Source organism: Diceros bicornis, chromosome 1 (assembly GCF_020826845.1).
Source record: "Diceros bicornis minor isolate mBicDic1 chromosome 1, mDicBic1.mat.cur, whole genome shotgun sequence".
In the NCBI taxonomy this organism is placed as follows: domain Eukaryota; kingdom Metazoa; phylum Chordata; class Mammalia; order Perissodactyla; family Rhinocerotidae; genus Diceros; species Diceros bicornis.
This window is the reverse complement of record NC_080740.1, coordinates 60,869,751-60,897,341: the sequence shown is the minus strand read 5'-3', so window position 1 is coordinate 60,897,341 and position 27,591 is coordinate 60,869,751. Positions and strand designations below refer to the sequence as shown.

At 42.1% G+C, this 27,591-nt stretch overlaps 1 protein-coding gene across 4 annotated transcripts in view; it reads right to left on the bottom strand.

Moving 5' to 3' along the window:
* ARHGAP26 (Rho GTPase activating protein 26) overlaps positions 1-27,591 on the bottom strand; it is a 419,023-nt gene that overhangs the window by 266,040 nt on the left and 125,392 nt on the right. For all 4 annotated transcript variants that reach the window (XM_058543030.1, XM_058543040.1, XM_058543051.1 and 1 more), the window contains exons 7-10: positions 24,699-24,803; positions 22,796-22,925; positions 19,022-19,122; positions 14,017-14,111 (exon numbers count right to left, since the gene is read on the bottom strand). In XM_058543030.1, the coding sequence (XP_058399013.1) occupies positions 14,017-14,111; positions 19,022-19,122; positions 22,796-22,925; positions 24,699-24,803 (431 nt within the window). The remainder of the gene's footprint in view (positions 1-14,016; positions 14,112-19,021; positions 19,123-22,795; positions 22,926-24,698; positions 24,804-27,591) is intronic.

The following is a 27,591-nucleotide window of genomic DNA, read 5'->3' as shown; positions in this document are numbered from 1 at the left end:
TACTACAACTAAACACACACTTGCCCTATGACCTAGCAATTCTACCTTAGATACATACCCAAGAGAAACGAGCACATATGTCTACCAAAAGACACATTTGAAAATTTTTATTCATTACGGCCAAAATGTGCAACAACAAAAAAACAAATATCCATCAATAAGAGAATCAATTGTTGTATATTTAAACAATCGAACACCATACAACAATAAAAAAGAACCAACTACTGCTACACACAACAACATGAATGAATTTCACAGACTTAATAATGAGGGAAAGAAGGCAAACACAAAAGACTACAAACGGCATGATTCCATTTATATGATGTTCAAACCCTGGCGAAAAAGTCATCTATGCTGACAGAACTTAGAAGAGGGATTTCGTCTTGGGGAAGGGGTAAGGGCAATGACTAGGAAGGGGCACAAGGGAATCTCCTGGGGTGACAGACATGTTCTATAATTTGACCTGGGTGGTTACACAGGTAGGAGTGTGTGTGTGTGAAGTCATTAAGTTATAAACTTAAGATTTGTGCATCTTACTGTGATTACACCTCAATAAAAAATGTTTTTAAATACCTAAGAGATATGACTTCTCATCAATAATTTAGGCTCACTAGTTATCCTGACTCGAGTGCTTCCTAGCTGTGTAAGCCCAATGGACAAGTAATTGAACTACTCTATGCTATTCTTTAAAATTCAGATGATGAAAGTACCTACCTCGTGGGGTTGTCATAAAGGTTAAATGAGATATGCATAATGCATTTCAAAGTGTCAGACATACAGTAAATGCTCCGGAAATCAGTTGTTATCACAGGTGCAAATGGGGGGTGGGTAGGTAGGGAACAGGATGGTAAGACTGGGGTAGGGTCAAAATGATGGAGGGAGAAGGGCAGGTGTGTATAGTTTAAAAAGGAAAAGAAATGAGCCACAGGTGCTTCTGATACGCATGACCCCACCTCCAAAACACTCACATACACCACTGAAATTCACACCCCTACCACAAAGCAAGGCAGACCTAGTGCTGAAGTGACACACAGGCTCTGACATCATGACCATTTCCTTTTTCCTCCTGAGTAAAGCATCAAAGTGGCCTCCTCCCCCCTTTTGAACTTAACGTCTGGTAATTAATAAGGACAAAGAAGGGGTCTTGAGCAAATCCTAGAAAATCTGCCACGGAGCTCCCTCCACCCACCAGATGAGAGAAGGAACAAATGACTTACAATCCTGTCTAGAGCTCATTTCTAAGATTCTACTTAAAATACAGCACCTCTTTTTCACTCTGAATAAGTCCTTGACTAGTGCTATATCTGGATCAGCTTGACAATCATGAACAAGGAACTACGATTTTCTCTAAGCTGGCACCCCACCTCTCATATCATAGGGGTGATGCATAAAATAGTTATTCATCTATCACAGGGCAAATTGCCACCCATCACCCTATCTCCTCCAACTTTGGCCTCCAAAAAGAGCCCCCAGGAATCAATACATCATTCAGCAACACATTCAGCCTGGGACCACTGATGTTAGCTCATAGCCTCCTCACCAGCCACGAGCAAGCAGAATCCCCACCAGCCCTGATTCCAGGGTTACTCGACAGCTTCCCTACTCTAATCTTATTCCTGAATCTGAGTCAACAATAGCGACCTCAGTGGCTTGGCAATTTACCCACTTCCTATTGGACAAGGAAATGCTATTACTAACTCCACCCCACTGAAACAAACACACTCGGAATCTAACAGTATTCTTCTTTCTAAATCAACCTCCAAAGATCTAGGGTTTACTCATTTCATAAGACTATAAATCTTCCGTTGGCAAGAATTCATTACCCAGCTTTCAACCACACGACGACACATACATGGGTCAAGTTCAGAGTAAAAGAAGAACTATGGCACACACAGAAACACACATTCTCACAGCCTGTGTATGAAACCTCCCTCTCTATGCTTCTATTGGAAGACGGGGGAACGGTGAAGGTTTAGAGAACAGGCTGCTACTCACAGGTGAGAAGAGCTGTGCAAGTGCCCGGGAGAGCAAGTGGTGGTCCTTTGTTTCTAAAGTGCTACTGGGACAACTGACCCCTAACAGTTTCTGGACCATCATAAGGGTTCAAGGTTCAGCAGATCTTCATTTACACAAAGATATGGCCAAAGTCATGCAGAATAATCTTGGAGAATGCCATCTCTTCCATGTCTGTCTACAAGTTTACAGACTCAAATGTCTATAGAGATCAGGCAAGTAAGCAAAATGAGTGAAATGGATAAATTCTTTACGGCCCCAAGGAAAACAGATTTGGTTTCATTTTCCTTACAACATGCAGCTCTTTATTTTTTCTTTTGCATTTTTACTTTTTGGTAGAGTCATAGGAACAAAGGAGTATTTCCCCTCCATGGGAAAAACAATAGTGCAAGTGCAAGGCAAACTGGCAGCTGTCAACTGTCATCATGGTAGGGCTCAACAGGGCATGGTGGGGACTGGGGCAAAGTGGAGAGCACATGCCCCATCTAAAGGAGGCATCCACCATTCAGCTTTATAAACAGCTGGCACATGGGACTTTTCCAATTTTAAAATGTTGCCTCAAACGCTACTCAAGCCAAACCAAACATGTCTGAGGATTACCAGTTTACAACTTCTGGTGTCTGTGTCTGTCTTTCTCTGCCTCTCTCTACCTGAGCTCCACCCCAGGTTATCGTGGCATGTTATAAAGTCATCTCGCACTCTAGGACCAACAATGGTGCAGGTCTGCATTCTTGACTCACCTTATAGTCAAACTCAGCAGAGCATCTCCAGTTCATCGACAAAGGAGGAACGTGGGCTACTTTCCCCACTTTCCCCAATACTCAAGACACAGTGTCATCACTGGAGGGCAACATTAATCTACTCTCTGGAGATAAAAAGTTATGAATCTGCACAACTATGCATGATCTGAGATAATGACCCACTGAAGGTCCTTGTGCATTACAGACCCTTGAATTTGAGAATACATAATATGCCATGATAAACTGGGTAGGGTACAGGTGAGACAGACAAAGTGAGTTGCAAAGCGGTGGCCCACAAACTGTAGCTGATTTATTGAGTGTTTACTATGGGCCAAGCACTGTTCTGAGGACTTTATTTGCATTATCATTTATTCCTCACAATGAGGTATACTATCATTATACTTCTTAAAAAAACTGAGACTCTGAAATTACTTGCACAATGTCACACTGCTAGTAAGTGGCAAAGCCTCAACTTGAATCCAGTCTCCCTGAGTCTAAAGCAGAGCCCATACCTTAACCACAATACTGTACTGCCCCCATGTGCATGCAGTGTATAGGCCTTGGGATCCAGGGGGATCAGTTTTTTAGGGGCAGGGAGTCATTTCTCTCTCTCATTCTCTCTCTGGAGGGAGGAAAGGAGAGAAGGAGGAAGGTACTTCTTCCCGCCCTTCCTCCATCCCCCTCTCCCTCACCTCCTCTACACCCCTTAAGAAGTTTTTAGAAGCAGGCTTCTAATCAATTATTTAGAAAGGATCTGATCATAATAAATGAATCAATCATAACCTATTACAGCCTCAGCACTGACCTCTTGGGAGGAAAGGTCCTAAAATAATTACAACCATAGCAATAATAATAGTACAAAGAGTAAATATTGCCAATCACGTCTAATAATTCCCCACATTTTTATTTTAAAGGAGACTGAAGTCATAAAGCATGAGGAAGCCCAGACAAACAAATGTATGGCACATGAAGTTGCATGGGCTTTAAATGAAATTGATATTGATTGAGTGCCTATGATGTGCCAGCCATGATGCTGGGCACTGGGGTCACAGGAGCAAGCAAATTTTAACACACTGCACCAGGTGAAAGCATTAGTAATTGCCAAGATGAGTGACTCAGGGAGAATGCGAACACTTATTACTACTGTTGATGAGAAACTATGAAAAATATTTTAATTCAAGAAATCTTCTAGTTCATTTATCAATTTTTTTCATCATTACTATTCTATCTCATGATGAATAGAAATGTGCATAAATGGAATTCACCGGCTGAACTGTCTCCTCTCTTCAGATTTATGTAACAGCAAAATTTTGGTTTAGATTAAAAAACTCATTTTATATTTAGAAATTGGTATACACAAACAATAAAACCCAAATTTCACAATGCAGACTAACGAATAGAAATAAGTTTGCTTTTTTTCACACCACAGTCCATTAACCATCACATCACATTCTTACTTAAACTAGAATCAAACAGGAAACACGCTCTCATTTAATTAAAAAAAAAAAAAAAAAACTCAATGACAAGTTCAAACTACACGAATTCTAAAGATTCCAAGAACTTCTCAACTAGCTTATGTTATAGAACAGCCAAGAAGCAATCCAGAAAGCACGCTATTTCCCCTCTCTCAACCCCCACCCAAGTCATGGAAGTCAGGGCAGTATAACACCCTCTGAGGAAGGAAAAAGCCATTTCCTCTCTGAAATGTCAGTGGTATTGAGACCAGCACTGTAATCCAACCAGCAGGAAGGCAAAATCAAATATTATTTCAATCAAGGGGCGAGAAGGGGAGGGGTGGGGAAGTTTGAAACCAGGAAAAATAGATTCATCTGTTGCAAAAGATAAAGACATATTGCACCAAGAGGGAAAAGCAGGACTGCCAGGTTCTCAGCACACACTGGACAGCCAGAATCACTTATCTGTTTTCTCCACCATCCTCAAATAAGCCATCCCTGAAGCAAAGAGCCTGACACTTTAGTTTAGACAGCAAGGTAAAATGTAATGTTTAAACAGAGGCTAGATTAACCGAGCATGCTTGTTCTTGCAGGAAAGTGAGTAGGAGATGATCGTCATAAAAGGGTGGGAAGAAGGAATTTCTAGAGAAAGAATGAGTCATTTAGAATACTTTTCCTTTAAGGAGTAACATTCCCATGATGATTTCTTCCACAGAAAAAACACACACCCAGCACTGACTCCTAATCGTCAATATAAAGGCAGCTAATTTTCAAGTGGACCCTCTAATGGTTACTAACATATACAAAACTGCCATCTAGAGGCTGAGCACAGAAACAAAGTCTGTTACGTAAGATGATCCTTTTTGGAAAACACACAATCTTACATTCACACAATCTCACAAAGACACACGAACAAGTGCATGCGCACACACTATACACCAAACTACAAGTAATGTTACTTTAATTTAAAATTAGCATGGCTTCTTTTTGAGACCATTAATTGGAAGGAGGTGCATGAAGCTTTTTATCTTGTATAGGAAATAAATATAAACAATAGGTTATCGCATATATAGTTTGAAAATGGAATCCTCCCCTAGCAGCCCCTTTGCACATATATACTTATTGCACCTATATTCACTCTCACCTCATAGATGACTTGAAAAGTCATGACACCATAGGAAAAGGAACACCATCGAGACAAAGAAAAAGGCTCAAAGAAACACCCACTAAAGTTAAGGTTACCCATAAGGAAAAAGAAGTCCTAGGGTAGGAAAAAAATTAAAAGGCACAAACTTTTCCAACCCAGGAGTGCATCAGGGAGGACTATTATTGCATTCCATCTTCAGAACAATCCTGCAAGGTAGGTACGATAAGCCCCATCTTACAGCTGTGGTTAAACCACGCCCAGACTCACACAACTAGTAATGGGCAGATCCCAAATTCAAACTTAGGGCTGCTTCAATCTTTTACCTGCATCACGCAGCCTGCTAGAAAAACATACTTGGAATAAGAGTGGTGACTGATTAGAAGGTTCACATAGATTTTTCAGATCTTCCATAAATCTTTCTAGCCTTCACTATTCTTACTTTAACCAACATTCTCTTTTCCTGGGGGCTTTCTATCTTACCTATACAGAAATGCAGATTATGTGTGTACTTACTGAAGTTTTAGTTTAAATAGCAACTAAAATGATTAAGCTCCTGTAGCCTAAGTCTTACACAACAGTTCACCAAAGTCCCAAAGGAAAGAATAAAATAATCTAACTCAAAAATTGCATTACCATAAAAAACAAAATTGAACAACCACATGCACACAGTACTATATTAAAAGCTGCATAAAATGAGGTTATTCTGTCTCTGGAGGCAAATTACCTGAGACAGATAGTTAGAACTGAACAGAGGTATATAAAACATACCTAATTAAACAACCAGCCAACCAATACAAACAAAAGCTCATATACTGTGCAAATACACAGTTCATGGTGGGAAGATGAACACAGAATTGATTGGTGTCACACCAGGCTGGGACTGGTTCAGAGGAAGGCTGTCTCTCTTGACCTATTCGCGGAAAGCTTGCAAAACGAGGACTTCAAATCTGGTTTGAAAGAAAAATCAGATGATGACTTTTAAGAAGGAAAGTCCAATCGATTCATAGTGCTTCACTAAACTTTATATCTCCACTGTCAGAGTCTCTTGCATGCAGTTATGCTTAATAAACGAGGGAGTGAGGCAGGGAAGGAGAGAGGGAGTGAATTCAGTGTGTTCTAGTCACACCATCATTCTCTGTAAGAATGGAAGGGGTAAGTCCCTCTGTTACATTTTCCCCACAGCATTCTGGCCCTCCAAGTTTGCTGGAACACTCAGCAAACTGGTATTTATACCTTTAGTTGCATGTGTGCACGCATTCCACAATCAGAGGTGAGCTCCGTGAAGCCAAGGACTATGCTTGTCTTCGCCCCCATTACACCCCTAGCACCAAGTACCCTTGTCATCTCTGATAAGTTGTCCTTTGCTGCCCACATCTGGAGCGCCAATGCTGGAAATGGGGCATTTAACACTCCACATAGCATCTTCAAATGTATCGACTTCTGTGGAGTCAGCTAGTCCTGTAAAATGTAAAGCATTCTGTTTCCTTTTCCCCAAGTACAAACACCACACCTCAAGAGACTACATTGACTCAATGCATCAAAAAGAAGCCTTTTGTTTCTATCATTTTCCGTATGCTTTAGTGGCCCCTCTGGGACAACATGTGGGAGAAAATACCCAAGTGTCACATCTGTGATAAATTTTTTTTTTTTAAAGATTTCATTTATTTATTTTTCCCCCAGGGTCCCAGTAGATAGTTGTCTGTCATAGCTGCACATCCTTCTAGTTGCTGTATGTGGGACACAGCCTCAGCATGGCCGGAGGAGCGGTGCGTCGGTGCGCACCCGGGATCTGAACCCGGGCCGCCAGCAGCGGAGCGCGCACACTTAACCGCTAAGCCACGGGGCGGCCCTGTGATAAATTTCTTAAAAATAAACAAATCCAGGGATGCTGGGAGATGACTACCACCACGATTCTTTGGCTTAAACAGATATTTTCCCTATATTTGCTCATTAATTTCCGTAAGATGCTGCATGGTGGAGTGACGTATTCAAAGTGACTTAAGACAGATACCGGCAAGCGTCAGCAATTCACATGCCACTACTAGTAATGACTGCCTTTAGATGAAGTCCCATTTTTACCCAGGAATTTTACACTAAACTTCCTCAAAAAGAGCCGACACACTTTAAGGAAAAAAAGGATAAACCTAGTCTTTATTCAATTAACCAATATAAAATATAAACCTTCAAATGCTGGGTGCTATGGCAAAGTAATACAAGGCACCCAAGAATGCTTCTTTATCAAGGTATATGAAAGGATGATTTTTAAAAGCTAATGAAAGCTTAGGCTACTGTAAAGAGTATCCAGAATAAGGAACATAATTTATGTGAATGGACTGCTTTATGAAATGTGGTTCCTTGTCAATGGGATTGTTCAAGGAGTGTGTGTTGGGCCATCCATCTAAAAGGCTGCCGTGGGCATTGTTGCTGCTTCAGTGAGGCCCTCCCTATCCAACAATGTATTATTTTGCTGGGGCTGCTGTAACAAAGTACCACAAACTGTGTGGCATAAACAACAGAAATTTATCATCTCACAGGTCTAGAGGCTAGAAGTTCCAGAGCAAGGTGTCAGCAGGGTGGGTTCCTTCTGAGGTATGTGAAGGAGAATCTTTTCCATGCCTCTCTCCTAGCTTCTGGTGTTTGCTAGCAATCTCTGGCATTCCTTGGCTTGAAGACACATCACCCCAACCTCTGCCTTCATGTTCACATGGCGTTCTCCCTGTGTACCTGTCTGTCTCTGTGTCCAAATTACCCCTTTTTATAAGGACACCAGTCATATTGGATGAGGGCCCACCTTAATGACATCATTTTAACCTGATTACCTTTGTAACAACCTTTTCATTTTCAGATACTGGGGATTAGAACTTCAACATACGAATTTCGGGGGGTACACAATTCAATCCATAACAAACATCTTCTAGGAAAATAAGAAAATATTCTTCTTGGTAGCATGTTGTGGCAACACCTCACAACTACTACAAATCGCACACATTTATTTAAAGCCATATCGTATTTTTAATGCCAGAGTCCTGAAACTGAATTTAAATACAAAACCAGAAGGGAAATTCAAAGAAGCATCACATTGATTTGCCGGACACACTGTCTTGATCCAAGCAATCTGTCAGGTTGGAAATGAAGAAAGACATAAGAATTTCTACTAACTTTAACTTTTCAATATTGGGAACAATAAAACCCTTTTGAAGGAAAGCCAAGGACGTGAAGAGCTAATATTAGCCTGTGAAACATTTGCTCAGAATGGTCCTGAGGTCTTCAGCACTTTCTCAGGTCTGAACTACCCCCAAAGCTAGTTCTGAAAAAAAGGAAAAAAAGGCAGGCACTAGAGAAAAAGGGAGAGATGAGGTGGAATTATGTGGAGTTATGTAATTGTGGAAGTCAATATGGAAGGGTGTAGGATACAGAGAAGGGAGTATAAGCCTAGTTTTGAGACATCAAAGGTAAAAGAACTTAGAAGAATTAAAAGTAGATTTCTGAAATGTATCCAGAAGTAAAGAGGATCTTTGACACACAAAGTTCAAGAACTGTAGATCTAAATCCCAAAGCTCTGAATTAACACAATTTGATTTGTAGCTCATTCATGGGTCAGAGTCGATGTTCTTCCTGTAGAATGGAAATGGCAGGAATTAACCCCCTTTCATCAGGATTTGTGGATTAACAAATTGACAGCAATGCATCAGGATACAATGAAATCAATAAAATGATAAATGGCACTATTGCTTTGATTTCTTACTCATGCAAGTCTTCCCAGATAAAGAGAAATGAGTGTCATCTTAAAAATAAAAGGTAGAAGAATAGGTGTACAAAAAACCTAGCATTCATGGAGCACCTACGATGTGCCATGTGCCCAGCCTGTGCTTTGTCTGCATTGCCTCTTTAAATTGTGGGTCACGGAGGGACTTTCCGAAGGTCACAGAGTGGTAAATATAAGAACAGAAGCAAGTTCGTGGCTTTAGGTCACCCACCATTAGTTTATGATGCCAAAAGCAAATGGTTATGGTAAGAAAGCACTTCTCAGATTCCACAGCCATCAAGTTGAACACTCAGTGGTGTCTCTGAAATGCAAGTACTGATAGGACTAGGTTTATCACTCGAAAACATTTCTAAAACATCCTGAGTTGTTTGTTTTGTTTTGTTTTCAGGTAAAGATTCGCCCAACATCTGTTGCCAATCTTCCTCTTTTTTCCCTCCCCAAAGCCCCCGTGCACGGTTGTATATCCTAGTTGTAAGTCCTTCTTAGTTCTTCTACGTGAGCCGCCACCACCGCGTGGCAACTGATAGACGGGTGGTGTGGTTCCAAGACCAGGAAACGAACCTGGGCCAACGAAGCAGTGAGAGCACCGAACTTTAACCACTAGACCATCAGGGCTGGCTCTAAAATATCCTTGGTTTTGAGGCAGGAAGGTGCCCTGGAATGAGCTCCTATGAACCTCAGTTCACATCCCACCTGAGCCTTGGGTAAGATTCACCCCTCTAAACTGCAGGTTCCTCAGCAGTAACAGGGGAGAAGTGGAGCCCATACCTCCCGGGGCTGTGTGAGGATTACATGAGATACGTATGAATAGCATTCAGCTTCCAGAGAGTGCTCTCTTACTGCTAGTTCCCTCACCCCCCCCCTCCATCTTTAACTTAAAAAGTGGGTTTTATCGGAGTGGTGGTTGTTGCTTTTTTCCTAGTAACCTGTATCAGAGACTCAAATCACCTTTTCTACTAGCTGTATTCTTCTCTATATGAGTAAGAATTATGCTCCTTAGTAAAGGAGCCTGAGTCTTCTTGTTTTGTTGTTGCTTGTTATAATGTTTTTAATAAGGAAAACTTTTTTATGCTCTGAGAAAATTGTACCGTGATATGTATGGTGTTTAATGTACCAATTACAAGTAAGAATAAAGGATAACTGAAGAGCTTGTTCACAAAGTGGATTTCAGGATCTCCCCCCCGGAAAGTCAGACTGTAGGTCAGGGGCAGGGAGCAAGAAGTTGTAGTTCTAAATAAGCACCCGTGTGGATGCTGAGTGCAGGGGGCACTCCCCACACAGAGGAGGTGCTGACGTACTCAACCCACAATACTGACCTCCTAAAGGCTACTGCCTCTGTTACAAAATAACATGAAATATCAGCACTGAGCCTAAAGGATAAAACTATTCAACCTTAAAACCCCACAACACCGCATATTCTAAGTCAAATAAACCATACTTTAGCATGTATTTATATCTTGATAGACTAAAACATTAATAGCCAGTACATAAACGTTTCTGTATTCTATAGTTAACATACTCTGGGGGCATTCTGAAACCTTACATTGTTAATAGAACCATTCCCTCTTTTACTTCCACATTTCCTAGGTGCACATTTCTGCTTCTCCAGCCCAGCAGGTAGAGCTGAGAAATCCTCATAAGGCAGGGTTGAAAAGAGAGGACAGCTGGCAGCATCACCTCCTTGCTAAAGTGCACTGGGGAAAAGGCACGGTGTAGGAATCTTCCAGAGAACAGGACTCAGGGCAGAGTCCCAGGGATGCTGCCACTAAGCACATGGAAATGCCTTTTCCTTCTCTCCTCAGTCCCTTCTTGGATGGAGGAAAATGCAGACACTGGGGTCAAATAGGAGAAAGATAAGGAAAATACTGCCCAACTGTAACCTAATCTTTGAGAACAAAGATGATGACCTATGGAGAAAACTGAGAGAAGGTGTTTCATAGATGTTCTATGTTCTTTTAGGTGATGGGCAAGCAGGTGTGGCCACAAGAGGAGACACAGAAGCGGCTCAAGCTCAGGCAAATGAAGTTTCTTATACTCATAGGAACTAGAAGCAGGATGCACGGCACGCCACACAGGGCCACGTGGGAAAGAACCAGCATCAGCCAGGAGGCAGAAGTGGCAGGAGAGCCTAGACCAAGACCTTCATCAGAGCTTCCATAGGAAAAGCAAGGCAGGGCAGGGTAAACAGTTTAGGATTGGCTACTCTGAGTAATTTCAGGGGGTGCTAAGGTATAAGAATGCTCCCTGGGTACTTGGTACCTGGCCCTGGATGACTAAGGCAGAAGAATATTGCCTCTTGGGGTGTTTGGGCCAGATGGAGGCAGTGTGGCTCTGGACTGGTAAGTTTGCACATTGATGGCATGCTCCAGGCTGTGCCCTTTGCTATCTCTAAGAATTGGCTAGCCCTGAAGGGGCAGTCTCTCCCCAACTAGAAAGATTTTTAAGGTGTCAAACACCATAATATACAGAAAATAAAAAATATAAATAATCCAATAGAACTGTCTACTCACCTCCTGCTTATTAAGAGGAGATTTAGGAGCCTCATCCTGAACCACAACTGAAACCCCACCACGTCACGCAAAGGGAACCAGAGACAGCAACTTAGAAGAAATCGACTTTCCAAACCCACTCAGTATGTTGAATGTGACACATTTGCTCTCAGCTTATAATTGGGACATGCAAAGCTTTCCTGGACATAATAAAGGGGGACGGTGGTAGGAAGTGTTTGCAGGGTGGAAATGAGATGAAGGCACCACGGTGAGTTTTAATTGCCTAAAAAGCAACTCTCTACAACTTCTGGGGAAACTTTTGAAGAAGAAAACACAGAAAACAATTCAGCTTCAGAAAGCATCTTTGAACTTGTTTTCAATCTAACAGAGACCTGCAATGCGAGGCATGTCCTCTTCCAAATAGCCATGCAAACAGATGCTCATCTCCAGGAACTATACCTCTGACCAGCATCAAACAACTGGCTCTGCTTCCAAACACACCTTCTGAACCTCTTTTATGGATGCCAACAATATGAATTCCCTTAGATTCCATGCTTATAATAGAGAAGAGATGCCTACAAGAGCTTAAAGCATCCTGAGTTAGGATTTGTTTAAAACCAAGAATAACCAATTTTAGTTTGAGGCAGACTTTTTGCAATTCCCCTTTGCCACCCCAATTCATCCTAACACCCCATGCAGCCCTTTTTCTTTATTTTCCTCTCACATTCCCAAACACAGTGAAGGACTGCGGTACCTGCTTTTCTTTACAAATTATATTTACTTCTCTGCATTTAGAATCTAACCTTATGAACTATCAAGTCTGATGAATATGCAGGACAAGCTAATCAACAACAAATAATAACAGTTAATACTTGTTGAGCATCTCTTACCCGCCACCCTGCCAAGCATTGTACATGCATTATCTCCTTGAATCCTTAGAATTCTAAGAACTAGGTACTATTACTGTCTTCACTTTCCAGAGAAGGAAATCAAGGCCCTGCGAGATGAAGTAGCTTGCCCAAAGTCACATGGCTACTAACCAGCAAAGTCAAAATGTAGACCCAGGTGGCCTGACTTGAGAGCCAAAGGTGTAAGGACTAAACTGCTAAAGAGATGTGGTTAGTTTCCATGAACTTCTGATTTAGGCTAAAAGGGCATGCTCTTTCCATGGGAGGTCTAGCAGCCTCCGGCAGCCACAGTGCAGAAACATCATGCCACAGGAAGGCATTCCAAACCTGCCAACATGGAGGGGCACACTCCAGGCGGTACTCAAGTCTCTGGATCCTCTAGAGCTGGGGAAAAGTGGCCACAGGTACACGTCCCAGCGAAGGTAGCAGTACCGGCTTGACAAAATGGTGTGGCTTTTTTTTTTTTTTTAAATAAAGGGGAGAAATTAAATGGCAATATATGAGAATCATGCTGAGATTTAAGGATCTTCATGCTAGCACTGCTGATCTTGAACACACAGCTCAAATAAGCTTAACATGTGGCTTCCCATGAAAGGATTAACCTGTTGCCAAATAAAAGTGTTTCAAACAATTGGAATGTTGTCAAACTAGCTTAATATCATGAAATGGTACAACTTAATGAGACTCTATAAATCTTGCAGAATACAATGCAGAGCTCTCTCTCTCCAAAGACTGATTTCACAAGTGGTTTGCTGTCTTTCCTGGGTGCGCACACACAGTGCTAGGTGAAATGCTGTTAACTTAAAGCTGTTTTTTTTTTAATTGAGTAGAACTTCTCCCACCCTTCCCTTTACCCAATTCCTTTTGAACCACTTCATTAAATTAAAAAAATTTAGGGCCGGCCCAGTGGTTAAGTTCACAGGCTCTACTTCAGCGGCCCGGGGTTCGCAGGTTCGGATCCCGGGTATGGACCTGCGCACCACTCATCACGCCATGCTGCGGCTGGCGTCCCACACATAAAGTAGAGGAAGATGGGCGCAGATGTTAGCCCAGGGCCAATCTTCCTCAGCAAAAACAGCAGGATTGGCAATGGATGTTAGCTCAGGGCTAATCTTTCTCACCAAAAAAAAAAAAAAAAATTTAAAAATTGTTAAAGTAAAAAATCTCAAATAGCTGATACAGTCATGCTAAATAGTCAGTTTTCTTTAAACATCTACTCAACCTCCTGAGACATAACACACATTCCTGAGAAGGGAAGCTCTAACATTAAAATAAAACTAACCAACCAGCAGCTCTGTGCTAGACCTCAAAGAGGGGGAGGATATACTGATGCTTAGGAATCAGCAACTGGCCTGAGATCTATTCCAAACTGAATATCAGTAGAGGGATGGAGAAGGGAAAGTAGCAGAAAAAACCCAGAGAGTTTTGACTGAACGGAAAAGGTAAGAAATCTCAATTCAGTACCATCTGCTCCTGAGAAAAGTGTGACAGCTACTCACCTGTCTACTGCTTCTACGTCAAAGCAAAACCTCTTCTCAATAGAGTCTGTTTTCCGCCGTGTGCAAGATTTCAGGGTGACTGATTCATCTTCTCCCTGTTGGGAACACACAGACTATCAAGATGAGGCCAGAACGTGGGGTCTGCTCCTCTCCAGCACAAACACGCCACATAAACAGGAATGATCATCTCATCTTCTCAAACCCTAGCGTTCACGACCACGGGAGGTAGAAGGTTGATCATAAACCTTCTCAGGCAAGAGTCTTATGCAGCTATAATTTGTAAACCATGTTCTACTTAGAGCCAAATGTCTTTAGCACTGGTAGATCATGATGGTACACCATCAACCCACGCTAGACTAAACTCTTGTTGATATTGTTTTAATGTAATTTGTAGGTTTGATAAGAGTTGCAACAAGATGACCTTGAGGTCTCCTCCCAACTGAGCTTCTCTGATCTTGGATCAGGTGTCACATCTGAGAAAAGCGTTTCTGGACCAGGTCAAATACCCCCAGATGGGTTTGCATGGCACCATGTACCTCTCCCTCCTTCATAGCACTGATCACAGCTGACATTTTCTGTTGATATGAGCGATTATTCAAACACTGTCTGTCTCCTCCTTAGACTCTAAGCTCCCTCAGGGGAGGAAGCGTGTGGTTTTGCTTACTCTTGTGTCCCCAGAGCCCAAATAGCCCCTGGAACAGAGTAGGTGATCGATCAATATCTTTTAACAGCTTTATTGAGGTACACCTAATGTATAATAAACTGCACATGTTCAAAGTGGACAATTTATGAGTTTTGACATCTGTATACATTCGTGAAATCATCACCACAATCAAGCTAATGAACATTTCTATCACCCCCAAAAGTTTCCTGGTGTCCCTCTGTGATCCAACCCTCCACCCAGTCCATCCCCAGGCAAACACTGAATCTGCTTTCTGTCACTACAGATTAGTTTGCATATTCTATAATTTTATATAAATTGGCGACCTTTTATGTCTGACTTCTTTCACTCAGCATAATTCTTTTGCTATTCATCCAGGTTGTTGTGCAAATCAAGAGTTTATTTCTTTTTATTACTGAGTAGTATCCCGTTGTACAAATGGAATACAACAGTTTTATCACATAGCAGTAATTTATTGCCGAGAAACATAGGCAATCTGTCACATAAGAATTTGCTAAGGTTCCTGTTTCTCCTGCCTGTGCCAATCTTTCTTTCTAAACTAGGGAGGAAATTAGCAAACTTGCCTAGTTTGTTGACATAATAGGAAATGTGATTGTGTATGGTAAAATTTAACTACCCACGAATATCAGAATAGCACACAAAACACAGAAGACCTAGGAAGAGACAGTTTATATTCACAAGCCTTACGACTACTGTCTTTTACTGAATAGCTAAGATTAATTTCTTAGATTGAGAACTGCTCCTTCTTCAATGTGTACATGTGCGAGTATAAACACCCGAACACATGGGATTCTGACCATGTTCACGTCTAACTGTATTTCAGAATGGCCATGGACCAGGTTCCACTTTGAAAGTTTACGGGGAGGTATCCCCGAGAAATGGGAGGGAAGAGGGGATCTATAAAAGATTGCCAAATATAAGCAGAAAAAAGAGAAAGATCAGATTCTGCTCCAAGGATGACCATATCAGGAAAAATCTACAAAGATCATCTGTTCAACCACTGATGGTTTAATAATCACTTAACAAATAAATGAAAAGTTACAACTGTGACAAGCACTACAAAAACAGAGGCAGGTTGTGTTACAAAAGCCTAAGTTAAGGGGATTTGACCTGATCAGGAAGGTCAGCAAAGGCTTTCTTGGGCTAGGATTCAAAGGATTTGTAGGACATAAAACCAAGAAAACAGAATCAGGAGGCAGAGAACAGCAGGTGGAAAGGTCCTATGGTTAGGGTTCATGGAGCCCTGGAGGAACTAAAGGGAAAGCCAATGTGTCTGGAATCCCAGAGCAAGAGGGAAAGTGGAATGAGAAAGGGTTTGAAGGAGGCAGGGGCCAGAGCATACAGGTTGTGATCTGATCCGGAGAGCAGGGGGAGAACCATGAAGGGTTTCAGGCAAGGGAAGAGACAGGGCCAGCTCTGGGCTGCTCCAGAGCTCCTGCAGAGAAGCACCTCATCTCAGAGGGTAGGATGCAGGGAATTCTCCTTCAGCACACATGGGGTCCGGTCTCCAAGAGGATGGAACAAATCTGCTCACATCTCCTGGACCAAAGCTAAGAGAAAAGCGAGTATTTTAAAGGAAAATAATCCAAATGCAAGGGACAGTGAAGGGAGAGAAAAGGTGGAGAAAAAGCATGTTAGGAAAAGAAAACACCCTATCACTTGTGGTAAGTCTACCTCCAGTTCCTAGGCGAGTTTTGTACAAACATATATTTAAAGACATCACATGATTCTCTGTATAAATTGAGAAGACATCACCTCCAGAGGGCCAGTCTTCATATTCTTTCCACTCTAAAGCTGAGGAAATAGAGTGATGTCATGGAAAGCTATTATTTTATATATATATAATTATTTATTATTATTATTATTATTATCATTACTATTATTATAGGCCTCAGAATCAGGAGATGCAGACTCTAGAACCAGGGTTTGAGCACTGGCTCGATAATTCATTAGTTATATGGCCTGAGAAATCATTTTCTCTCTCTGAACCTCAATTTCCTCTTTTGTAAAGGAGGAAAACTGGATCAAACAGGATAATATGGGACAATAAAAGGTCTTAGAAAAATATAAAACATAATTAATTTTCCTAATAATTTATTCTATTTATATTATTATATCAAGCTCCTAATACAGCACTCATTACGTGTCAGGCTCTGTCCCAAGAAGTTTATATACACTAACTCATATAAACCTCTTAACAACTCAGTGAGGTGTTTACTATTAGCTCACCAAAGTCTTAGGAGTCCCAAACATCCACCATAATTGGTCTCTGCCCTTCACTTTCAAATGTGATAAGGAAGGAGCAGAGAAAATACAAGAGAGTTCTTCATTAAAGGTTTAAGAAAGCACAAGATAAAAAGTCCCAAAATAAAGACTGTGTGAGAGAAGAATTCAGTGCAGCTATTTCTAGAAGAACTAAGTTGAAAACGACTGACTCAACCCAAGAAGGCAGGCCTATTTCCATTTCCATTTCATGAATACCAGGGGACACCTAGTAACACAGATTTTTAACAGTCCTTCTAACTCTAATTTCTCTATGTTTTGATATTTTAACACGTCTGTCTTCCTGAGATTATACCACCCCTGACAAGAAACGTTAAAAGGGCTTTGGTTTTCTTTGCTTTGATACAGGGAAGGAAAAGAGATGCTGATAAACTCTTGCATTGTGGCCTAAGTAAAAGAAAGCCAGGAAGAAAAACTGGAAGTTGTAGAGAGCAAGGGAGGCAGCATGGCAAAGCAGCTAAGAGTGATGACAGCATCTAACGTCACTGACCTGGGCGGTCTTATTGCAAAGCTAGTGCTCTTAGCCTCTACCCTATAATGCCCACACACGTGCAGACCCAACATGCTGCATAAAAATGCACCACAGAGAGGATCAGGGTTAGAATGCTTATAGAGGACCAATTATCAACAGATCAGACATAGCTGGAATATTATTTAAACTAAAGATAGAACCAGAGAAATTATCCAGACTAGAGTCCAGAGATTCAAAGAGATGACAAATATAAATACTTTTATTAAAAATATTTAAATAGCTCCAGGATGAGATAACAGAAAGGACGGGGAGGGGGCAAAATTCAAATTGATAATTGGTAAGAATTTTCCAAACTTATTAAAAGACACCAATCCTCAAATCTAGCACAATAGATTGGGGGAAAAAAATTCACACATATGACCATCATAATGAAATGCAGAGCAACAAAAGAAAAAAAGAGATGATATTAAGAGCAGCCAGAGAGAAAAGATAGATCACCTGAAAAGGAAATGCGTTCAGACTGCAGCGAGCTTGTCCAGAGGAAAGGCGCTCCACTGGAGCACAGCCAAGGAGTTCCCAACACCAGCGACCCCAGGGAGCCGGAGGCAGCCTGATGGTCTCTTCCAGAGACGGCCACAAGAGTATCTCCCATCCCACACGCTCTTCATACGATATGACTTTGATACTCCTCTCATTAAGAGGCAGGGTCTGCCTCCTCTCCCATTGAAATTGGATGGGCTTTTGTGACTGTTTCTACCAACAGATAGGACAAAAGCAAGACAGTCTGACTCCCAAGGCTAGGTCATTAAAAGGCAACGTGGTCTTGCTTTCACTGCCGGAACACATACTCTTGAAAGCTTTAGCTGCCCTGAGGCCACCATGCTGCAAGGAAGCCCAAACTAGCCCACATAGAGACCAGATGGACAGGCCCTGAGACTATACAGAGCAAGAGGGAGAGGGGGAAGAGAAGGACAGGGGAGGAGATCAGGAGAAAGGAAGAGAGCTAGTCTGAGCAGCCGTGAGCTGCTGCAGACGCTCACTGTTCCAGCTCTATTCACCATCTGATTGGAGTCGCATGAGAAACCTCGAGCCCAAACCACCCATCCAAATGCTCGCTGAATTCCTGACCCACAGAAACTGTGAGAAATTCTAAAATGACTGATGTTGTTTTAAAAGTCACTAAGTTTTTGGGTGATCTGTGACACAGCAGTAGATAACTGGTTCATCTAAACTGCCAACTGGCAGCCATCCAGGTATCAAGTGAAAGTGACATGAATCAGATTCACAGGATGAGGTCAACTAAGAATTTCTAGCATCTAAACACATTTGACGCACTTAATGTTGTATATATTGAACTACAAGAATCTTTCTTAGTTGCAGTTCCTAACATAACTTAGAGCTCAAAATAATCATCTCATATTACTTCTTAGGATACTATGCTTCCTGAACTACTGTATAAAAATTAAGAAAATTACAGTGAAACATTGGAGGTGTTACTTTATACATGCATTATAATCATCATATGTTAGCCAAGCAAACCAAGCATGAAATTTAAAAAATGAACTCACCCCCTTTCCTCCTGACTTTTGGTCAAATGGTACCATGGTGATTTGTTTGGAATCTCGTTGATATGTACAGTAGTGCTTCACCCAAGAAGTTCCAAAGTGACCTGCAAGGTAATATTTCCATAAAACATCTCTACATATCCATTGCACGCTGCAAAAACACACAACCCACAGTGCTCACCCTTCCCTTAAACTGTTTCTAGGGGCAACATATTCTCCACACCAGTTCGACTGGAATGGGCAGAAAACGATCCCACAGCCTGGAAATGGAACCGACCCAGGGCTTTCCCCAGGGACCAAGGAAGACTGTTTCCCACTAAATGCTGCATCTAATGGGTCTTAAAATATAAAGGAAGTAGAGGTTCCCTGGGGAAATTAATTCACTTTCCCATCATCAATCTCCATTTGAAGTTTCCTTTCGCTCCCCTGACAGGAGTAAGATGACTGAGGAAAGAACACAGAAAGGCTCCTCAAAGTGCCTGTCACTGCTCCCATCTGCTGTGATGACTTCGCAATTCCCACACAGCTGCTCTGCGACTCTGGATGCAGACATGCAGGGGTTCTGACCTACTTCCAAACCCCTAACTTTTAGTTTAGCAGAACTCAAGAAGATCTGAGAAGCAGACAGGAAAACTCAGAGACATCACAGATGCAGAATGGAAGTGACTATAAATGCCCAAATGTAATCTAAGGAGTTTGCCCTCAAAATTATCCCTTGGGAAAGAAAGAGATGCCCTACAGTCAAATTTTGACAAAGTCTCTGATTTTACCCAGTGCTTGGCCAATTACTTTATTTTGAACAACAGAGTACTATCAGAGGAAAAAGGCATTATTAGCTTGCAAGCACCTCAATCAATACTAGTCTTAGATGCTTACCGAGATCACATAGCAGAAATTTAAAAAAAAAAAAGTAACAACATGAAAAGAGATTGAGCAGACATTTAATAACTATTTTTCAGGGTATGAATGCCCACTCCAAGTGTCAGATGTCACTCAGTAAACTTAAAAAGCAATACAGTAAGTGACTACACTGGAGCATCAAGGACAAATGAAAATATCAACCATTCTAATGTATTTTCATGGCTTGGAGAAAAAATTCTAGTGATAGCACAAAACAAAGATCCTGAAAGTGCTATGTCTTAGACAATGTGAACATCAAAATGATTAAGGATAGTAATGGATTTAGCCTAATGAATAAAACAGGAATCTATAAGTCTATACTAACAATGGAAAGATAGGCAGATGGACGGATGGATGTAAATAGGTAGGGAAAGAGGGAGAGGGAGGGAGGGAGAGAGAGGGAGGGAGAGAGAAGGAGGGAGGAAGGAGCGAAGGAAGAGAGGAAGAGAATGGAGGTCGCTTCCTTACAGTACACTGAATGCCAACTACTAAATGTAGAGGAAGTCACAGAGCTGGGAATCACCATTTTGCAACCATCATAGTAAAGATGGTTCAGGCCAGGACTGTCAATGGATACTAACTCTATGGGGGGCAAAGTTTGATGAAGAGAAGAATATGGTCTTAAGGTGTCTTCCCACAGACTGCTAATTAGTTATAAGGGAAAAATAGTGACTGTACAGTGGAAAAACCAGATAATATCTTGACTGGGTGAACAAAATTAACATCCCCATTGAGGGGCAGATGGCCATCCTTTGTCTCTGGTTGTGGTATCTGGGAAGAACACAGTATTACTTATGTAGGATTCACTAGGGATGCATAATCTGAATCTAATCATGAGGAAATATTAGACAAACCCACACTAAGGAAAATTCTCTAAAAGAACTGGCCTATATTCTCTGAAAACATCAACAGCATGAGAGACAAAGTAAAGCTGAGGAACTGTTCCAGAATAAAGAAGACTAAAGTCATGACAACTAAATGCAGTAGGAGATCCTGTACTGGCGGAAAAAAAATGCTTTGTACGGGCATTATTAGGACAACTGAAAAAAATGGAATATGGACTGTCGTTTAGATTAAATATCTTATCAATGTTAGAGTCCTGGATGTGGCAGCTGTACTGAAGATACATAAAAGAATATCTTTATTTTTAGAAAATAAGTAAAGGAGCATGGTGTATGCAACCTGTTCTCAAACGCTCCAGAAAATTAAAATGTGTGTGTATCTGTGACTGTGATGCACACACATGCACCTATATATAGAGAAAGAATGATATAACTGTGGAAAAATGGTAAAAAACTCATCAATCTGGGTAAAGGTCATATAGTTGTCGTTTATACTATTCTTGTAACTTTCTGTAAGTTTGAAATTATTTCAAAATAATAAGTTATACAAATTTTCAAATAAAAAAAGCTGTACCTCAATGACATGCTCTGGACTTCTATGCTAGAGAATCAAATATGGTTCTGATGATAATCAAGACATTAATGTTGAAAAAGCATGTGAAGTGTTTGAATAGAATAAAATTATATAATGTAATGTGAGAGTGCAAAAAGCAATACTGATTTTATATATGTAAGTGAATATTAATATTAGATTATTTTATTAATTTATTAATATTTAATTAAAAATTAAGTGGTATAAGTGGACATTGAACTATATTTTCACAGTCCTAAAAATTTATATTTTCAAGTTGACCTTAAACTTTTGGGGGCCAATCTTCTCACTGGGCAAAGAAGGTACCACCTTATATTCAGGTATATACAAAACACACAAAGTAGCTTCCGTTTCTTACAAACTTCAACAAGCTCATCCCTGTAAGAATGAGAGACATAAAACCCTCATCACAACCAACGCTCTAACCTCCATCCCCACTACTGCCCCCACTGTCACCAGGGAACATTTCAAGCCCAAGCAAATTTTTGAGTCATCATTAAATAGAATAATCTCTGAAACCAAGTGTTCTAGTTCTGTTCCATAGGGAAGCTTCCATGAGTGAAGACATTTGCCTAACTCTAATTCAACAGAAGGATGTAAAAGAGCACAAAACCAGCAAAAATCTGAGAGGAGTAATGTGTCCAGCCAAGAAAGCAGAGATGGGAGACTAGGAGAAGAACTATCCATTAAAGAAAAAAAATTCACTGTCTTTTCTCCCTTGCACTGCACGCGTAAAGTAAGTCTGGCAGTGCTACTCTACAGCACAGCCCTGTCACAAAGCCCTCCCCAGGCCTACTGCATGGATCTGTGAGTCATCACTGAAAATTCTGGTTAGCAGCACCTGGCACTTCTTCCCTTGACCTTCTATCGGCAGGGCAAGGGATCTTCTTTCCAGCTCTCAGAGTGAGCTTCTGTTTCCACCTTTCATAAAATTAAGTGTTGGGATGACAGGAATTAAAGAGAAGAGGGAAAGGGCCTAAGTCATGATTGTTTGGGCCTTGCTGAAACCAGTCTCAAATGAAAACAAAATCACTAAATAGTAAGTCTACCAAAGGATATGACGGCTGATAGACAATAGGTGTAGCATGCAAGACCTTTCCAAGGCCTCTCTGCCAAGGCTATGGTATATAAAGCTCAATGAAGGGCACAGGCGCCTCAAAAGTAGAGTGACACCAGGGAGAGAAGAACACCCCAGAGCCTCGGTGAATGCCAGGTTGCAGGGAATTTCCAGTTACAAAGAAAACAGAATACGTCACTTGGAAGTAGACAAGACCTGTGCACATCACCTTTCCCCTAGGAAACTGAACTATAAAGTTACTCTCATTCGTCCAAACCTGTATTTACAGAACATTACTCTAGGCAAGGCACTACTGGATACACCCTCCACCTTCTGGGTAGAAGGCATGAGTGTACCCCAAGCTGGTGGTCGTCATGGGCACTCACGTTTCTCCTGCACGTAGAGGTACCCTTCCATGGTATAGGGACTGATGGTCTTGTGCTCGAGTGGATTCTCCTTCATCTTTTTCATCAATGATTCCACTTCTGACCTGGTGCCTTCAAAGCGATTTCTTGTCTAGGATGAAAGGAATTTTATTCAAATCAAAGAAATAAACGCCTATTCCCATCTCTAACAATTCAAAACATCAATCAATAGAATCCTTAGATCTACAACCAGATAAGGAACATTCAACCATTTGGAATTAGGCAAATATTCACTTTCAAGAAGTATACTTTGGGGGCCAGCCCGGTGGCGCAAGCGGTTAAGTGCGCGCGCTCCGCTGCGGCGGCCCGGGGTTCACTGGTTCGGATCCCGGGCGCGCACAGACGCACTGCTTGGTAAGCCATGCTGTGGCGGCGTCCCATATAAAGTGGAGGAAGATAGGCACAGATGTTAGCCCAGGGCCGTCTTCCTCAGCAAAAAAAGAGGAGGATTGGCGGATGTTAGCTCAGGGCTGATCTCCTCACAAAAAAAAAAAAAAAAGAAGTATACTTTGGCCTTAAAGTCCTATACCAGAACGCCTCTCAAACTCTAGGGACCATCAAAATCATCTGAGGAACTTGGAGACAATGCAAATGCCCAGGCTGCATCCCGAAAGATTAGTTTAGTCCCTCTGGACCTAGAAACATGCATTTTAAGTAGGCATCCCAGGTGATTCTGACTCAGATGGTGCACAGGAGGGTACCTGCCCAGCTCCCCTTCAGGACCGAGGTACTCCTTTCTCCAGCTACAGGGAATGTTGCTTACTGATGGCTCACAGATGAGTCCCCCCTCAAAAGGGAGCTACTTCACTCAGGTTACCCCTTTCCCCAGGGAAGCCTGCACCCAATGACTAGTCGAGGCTAGAGGCAAAAGGAGACGGGGTCAAAAGCCTGGGCTCCTCGCTTCTCTTCAGGCCACTCTGAAGGACCATCCCAGCGCCAGGGTGCCCATGGCATTTGACTGAGGCCTCTGCTGCACCTGCATCACAGCTCAACATCTCCTCCTGCAGGGCCTGCTGCCCTCGCTCTCTCACAGGTGTTTTTGCTTCCTGTAAACCTGCTGCATGTAATTCTCCACTTCAGAATTGGCCTTCTGAGGAAGCTGTGCTTTGTGAAACCTTGTCTGTGACTCGGCAACTTCCTGTTCTCTAACACCACTCAGAGAACCAAGTCAGGGCAAGCGCCAGGCTTCTAAAAGCCACAATACAACCCACAAGGATACACTTGGGTTTCTTCTCTACCAAGGATCATCTAGAGACAAAGACAACAGGCAGATTCACACGGCCCAGTCACACAATGAAGAAGGGGGCTCAAGCCCCAGTAACTGCAAACCAAAGAGCCCTAAGCAGGATTCTGAGCACCAAACGGTCCTGCTGTTTAAAATTTGAGAAAGGAGACTGAGAGTAAACCACACTGACTTGGATTTCCTGTCAGCTTCACTAAGCGTCGAACAAGAGCACATCCTTTGAGCTGGAGGCCAGCATGTGCTCCCCGCCCCCACCCCTAAACACACACTCCAAGGTCCCGTGTGGGCAGGCAGCTCGACGCACAGAAGAGAGGCTGGGCTGGGCTGGGCTTCTACTGCCAAAGGAAATCCTGACTCTGGTGCTACAGATTTCAACATAACACCAGCAACACTTCCGAGAACATGAATAGTGCTTTGAAATAATGGAGAAGAGGATGATGCTCTAACCTGGGGCCACCAAGCACCCTAGAAATGCCTGCCCCCCACTGCCCTTTGAACTCAAGAAAGACCATCCTCATCTGCATTCCAGTCCGGATAAGTGATCTCTATGCAACCAGACCCATACTTTGTTTTTTCCTTTCCTTAACTAGGAAAAGGAAGCCTGCCCCTTTGCCCACTCACGTTCTGTATGCTAATGGTCAACTGTGTCTTGAAGTCGCCGAAATCCTTGGCCAGTTCATAACCGTGGTGATAGAAAGTGAAGAGTCCTTGCAAGAATGCCAGTAGCTGTAATGAAGGAAGAAGGCAGAGTTCATATGAGCAGGTTAAAGAGGTATTAGGTAGCTGTATCTGAGTTCCCAACCCTGGTTTGAAAGTCTAGAACAAAGTAATAATAATGGCTATCTTTACTGAGCACTACTTGTATGCCAGGCACCATAACTTTACGTGCCCTGTCACACTAAATACTCACAACAACCTATGAAGTAACTATGACTGTTATCTCCATTTTAATAACAAGGAGGCCGATTCAGAGAGATTAAGTAACTTGCCCCAAAACACTCAGTAAGTGGCAGCCAGGACTTGAAACCACGTCTCCTTGGCACCAACACCCAAGCTCTTGCCCTGTGAGCCTCATCACCTCCTAAAAAACTCATTTCGTCAGAAATTGAAGATCAGGGCTCCAACTCAGTCTCTTTCTAGTACATTTGTAATATCAGGTTATAATGCAGAAGGGGGTGGTTATATTGAAAACCAACAAGGAAGGGAGGCGAGCAAGCAGGTGTGTCCTGAGTCTGCAGGCTAAGAGGCAAAGTCAAATCAAAGAAAATCACCCAGAGCAGACTTCAGCTCCAGTGTATTTCTGTGCTTTCCCTAAACTATCCACAAGGAAACACTGTGGATTCCTTTATCAAAATATCCCCATGTTCCCACGTTTTCAGTTATGATGGTTTCCCTAAATCCTCATTTAAATCCCCTCGGGCTAACAGGTAATAAGCCCGTTCATTGTTTAGTCTTGTCTTCAGTGAAGAGCGAAAACATCTGTTTACCACAATTCACACAACACACCTTCATATACTTAAAAACTATTCAAGTCCTGCGCTGAGCCCCTGCCAGCCTTCACTTCTCCAGGCTAAAGAAATGCTCTTGCCGTCTTTCCTCTCAGAGACTACAGTCAAACCTCACTGTGGTTATGCTTTCCCAGCCCCTTCCCAAGTTCTACATATCTTTCCTCAGCTCCAAATCTTAACCTGAAGAAAGGATCACAATAAAAGCCTGAACAAGGTTTAGAAGGACCAGAACCTCACCTCTATCACAAGTTCAGTTCTATCGCACTTGGGGACTACCCATGTTCTTACTGACTCCCATTTTCTGAGGGGTCCTCCCTGACCTGCCTCTAACACGTGATATCAAGACACAGTTGCTTTACTTTATATTATTGTTCTTAGCTTTCCAGTCCCTAAACAAACATACCTTTGCTTATTAAACAGAGGAAGGTCCATAATTTTCCTTCTAGATGCCTCTAATAATAAAGACGGGGTTCTTATGCCAAACCTAGTGCCAGTATTCACAATGAAAACTCTTCTTTCTTATCTCTTCCCTCCCTGCTCTCCTTGAATGCTATGCCCCATCACTTTCCAAGGCACTGAGCCATCCTCCACTGGAGAATAATGAAGCTAAGCAGCTAATTTTTTGGTGTGTGTGTGAGGAAGACTGGCTCTGAGCTAACATCCATTGCCAACCCTCCTCTTTTTGCTGAGGAAGATTAGCTCTGAACTAACATCTGTGCCTATCTTCCTCTATTTTGTATGTGAGATGCCACCACAGCATGGCTTGATGAGCAGTGCGTAGATCCGTGCCCGGGATCCAAACCGGTGAACCCCAGGCCTCCAAAGCAGAGCCCGTGCACTTAACCACTACGCCACCAGGCCAGACCCCATATAAGCAGCTAATTCTAAGGTCATTCCTCCTATTAACTCTGCTTTATCCTTTGCTTCAAGTCAACAGGGCTTCTCTTGACCAGGGTTATTAAATATTCTCAAACAGCTAAGACATCCCCTGGGCATACACACAAGTGCTACAAAGGCAGAGAGTTGCTAATATTTATGTTGGTTTCACTTCCTTTGGTATCCCGGTTGATTGTCCATTTGTCTACAGGAAATGATTCCTGACATATTGTTATCTTTGGCCCACTTCTCTTCCTTCTCCCCTCGCAGCATCTTCTCTCTCCTCCCCCACCTCCTTACATTTCCTTCCCACAAACTGTATGAACTTTTGAACTATTACCCAGGGGAAATGAAAGTCCACTCCTCAGGGGCTGGGCAAGGCCCACAGAAGGACTCCAGGGAAGAAAGGATCTGTCTGTCTCAGAGAAATGCTTCTACTCAACACACACAGCTTGCTGTAGCCTCACCTTGCTTATCAGATAAGGGAAGTCAGCACATTCACCAGGCTCCTCCCTGAACAGCCAGGACACAAAATCAGAGCACAACAAAGGAAATACCAAAGAAAAACCTCCCCTATCTCCCTTTGCCTTCTCTCCATCCTTGTTTTCCTCAGAGACTAACTGTAAGAAAAATCTATTCCTATTTCATAGCTGACAACATAAATATAATTTATTCTTTAAAAAAATAAGCAAAAATGTAACTGCTTCATTTAGTGCTGGCTGCATCACTCTGGACTATCTGATAAATTTAGGTTGTTTCCATTCACAGACTAGAACTACTGTTATGGGTTGAATTTGTGTCCCCCACCCAAAAGATATGTTGAAGTCCTCATCTCCAGTACCTCAGGATGTGATTTTATTTGGAAACAGGATCTTTACAGAGGTAATTAAGTTAAAATAAAGCCTTTAGGCCCTAATCTAAAATGACTGGTGCCCTTATAAAAAGGGGAATTTGGACACAGAGAAACACATAGAAGGCAGACAGCCATGTGAAGACAAGGGATAGGAATGACGCATCAATAAAGCAAGGAATGCCAAATACTTCCAGCAAACTACCAGAAGCCAGAAGAGGCGAGGAAGGATCATTTCCCTACAGGTTTCAGAGGGGCACAGCCCTGCTGACACCCTGAT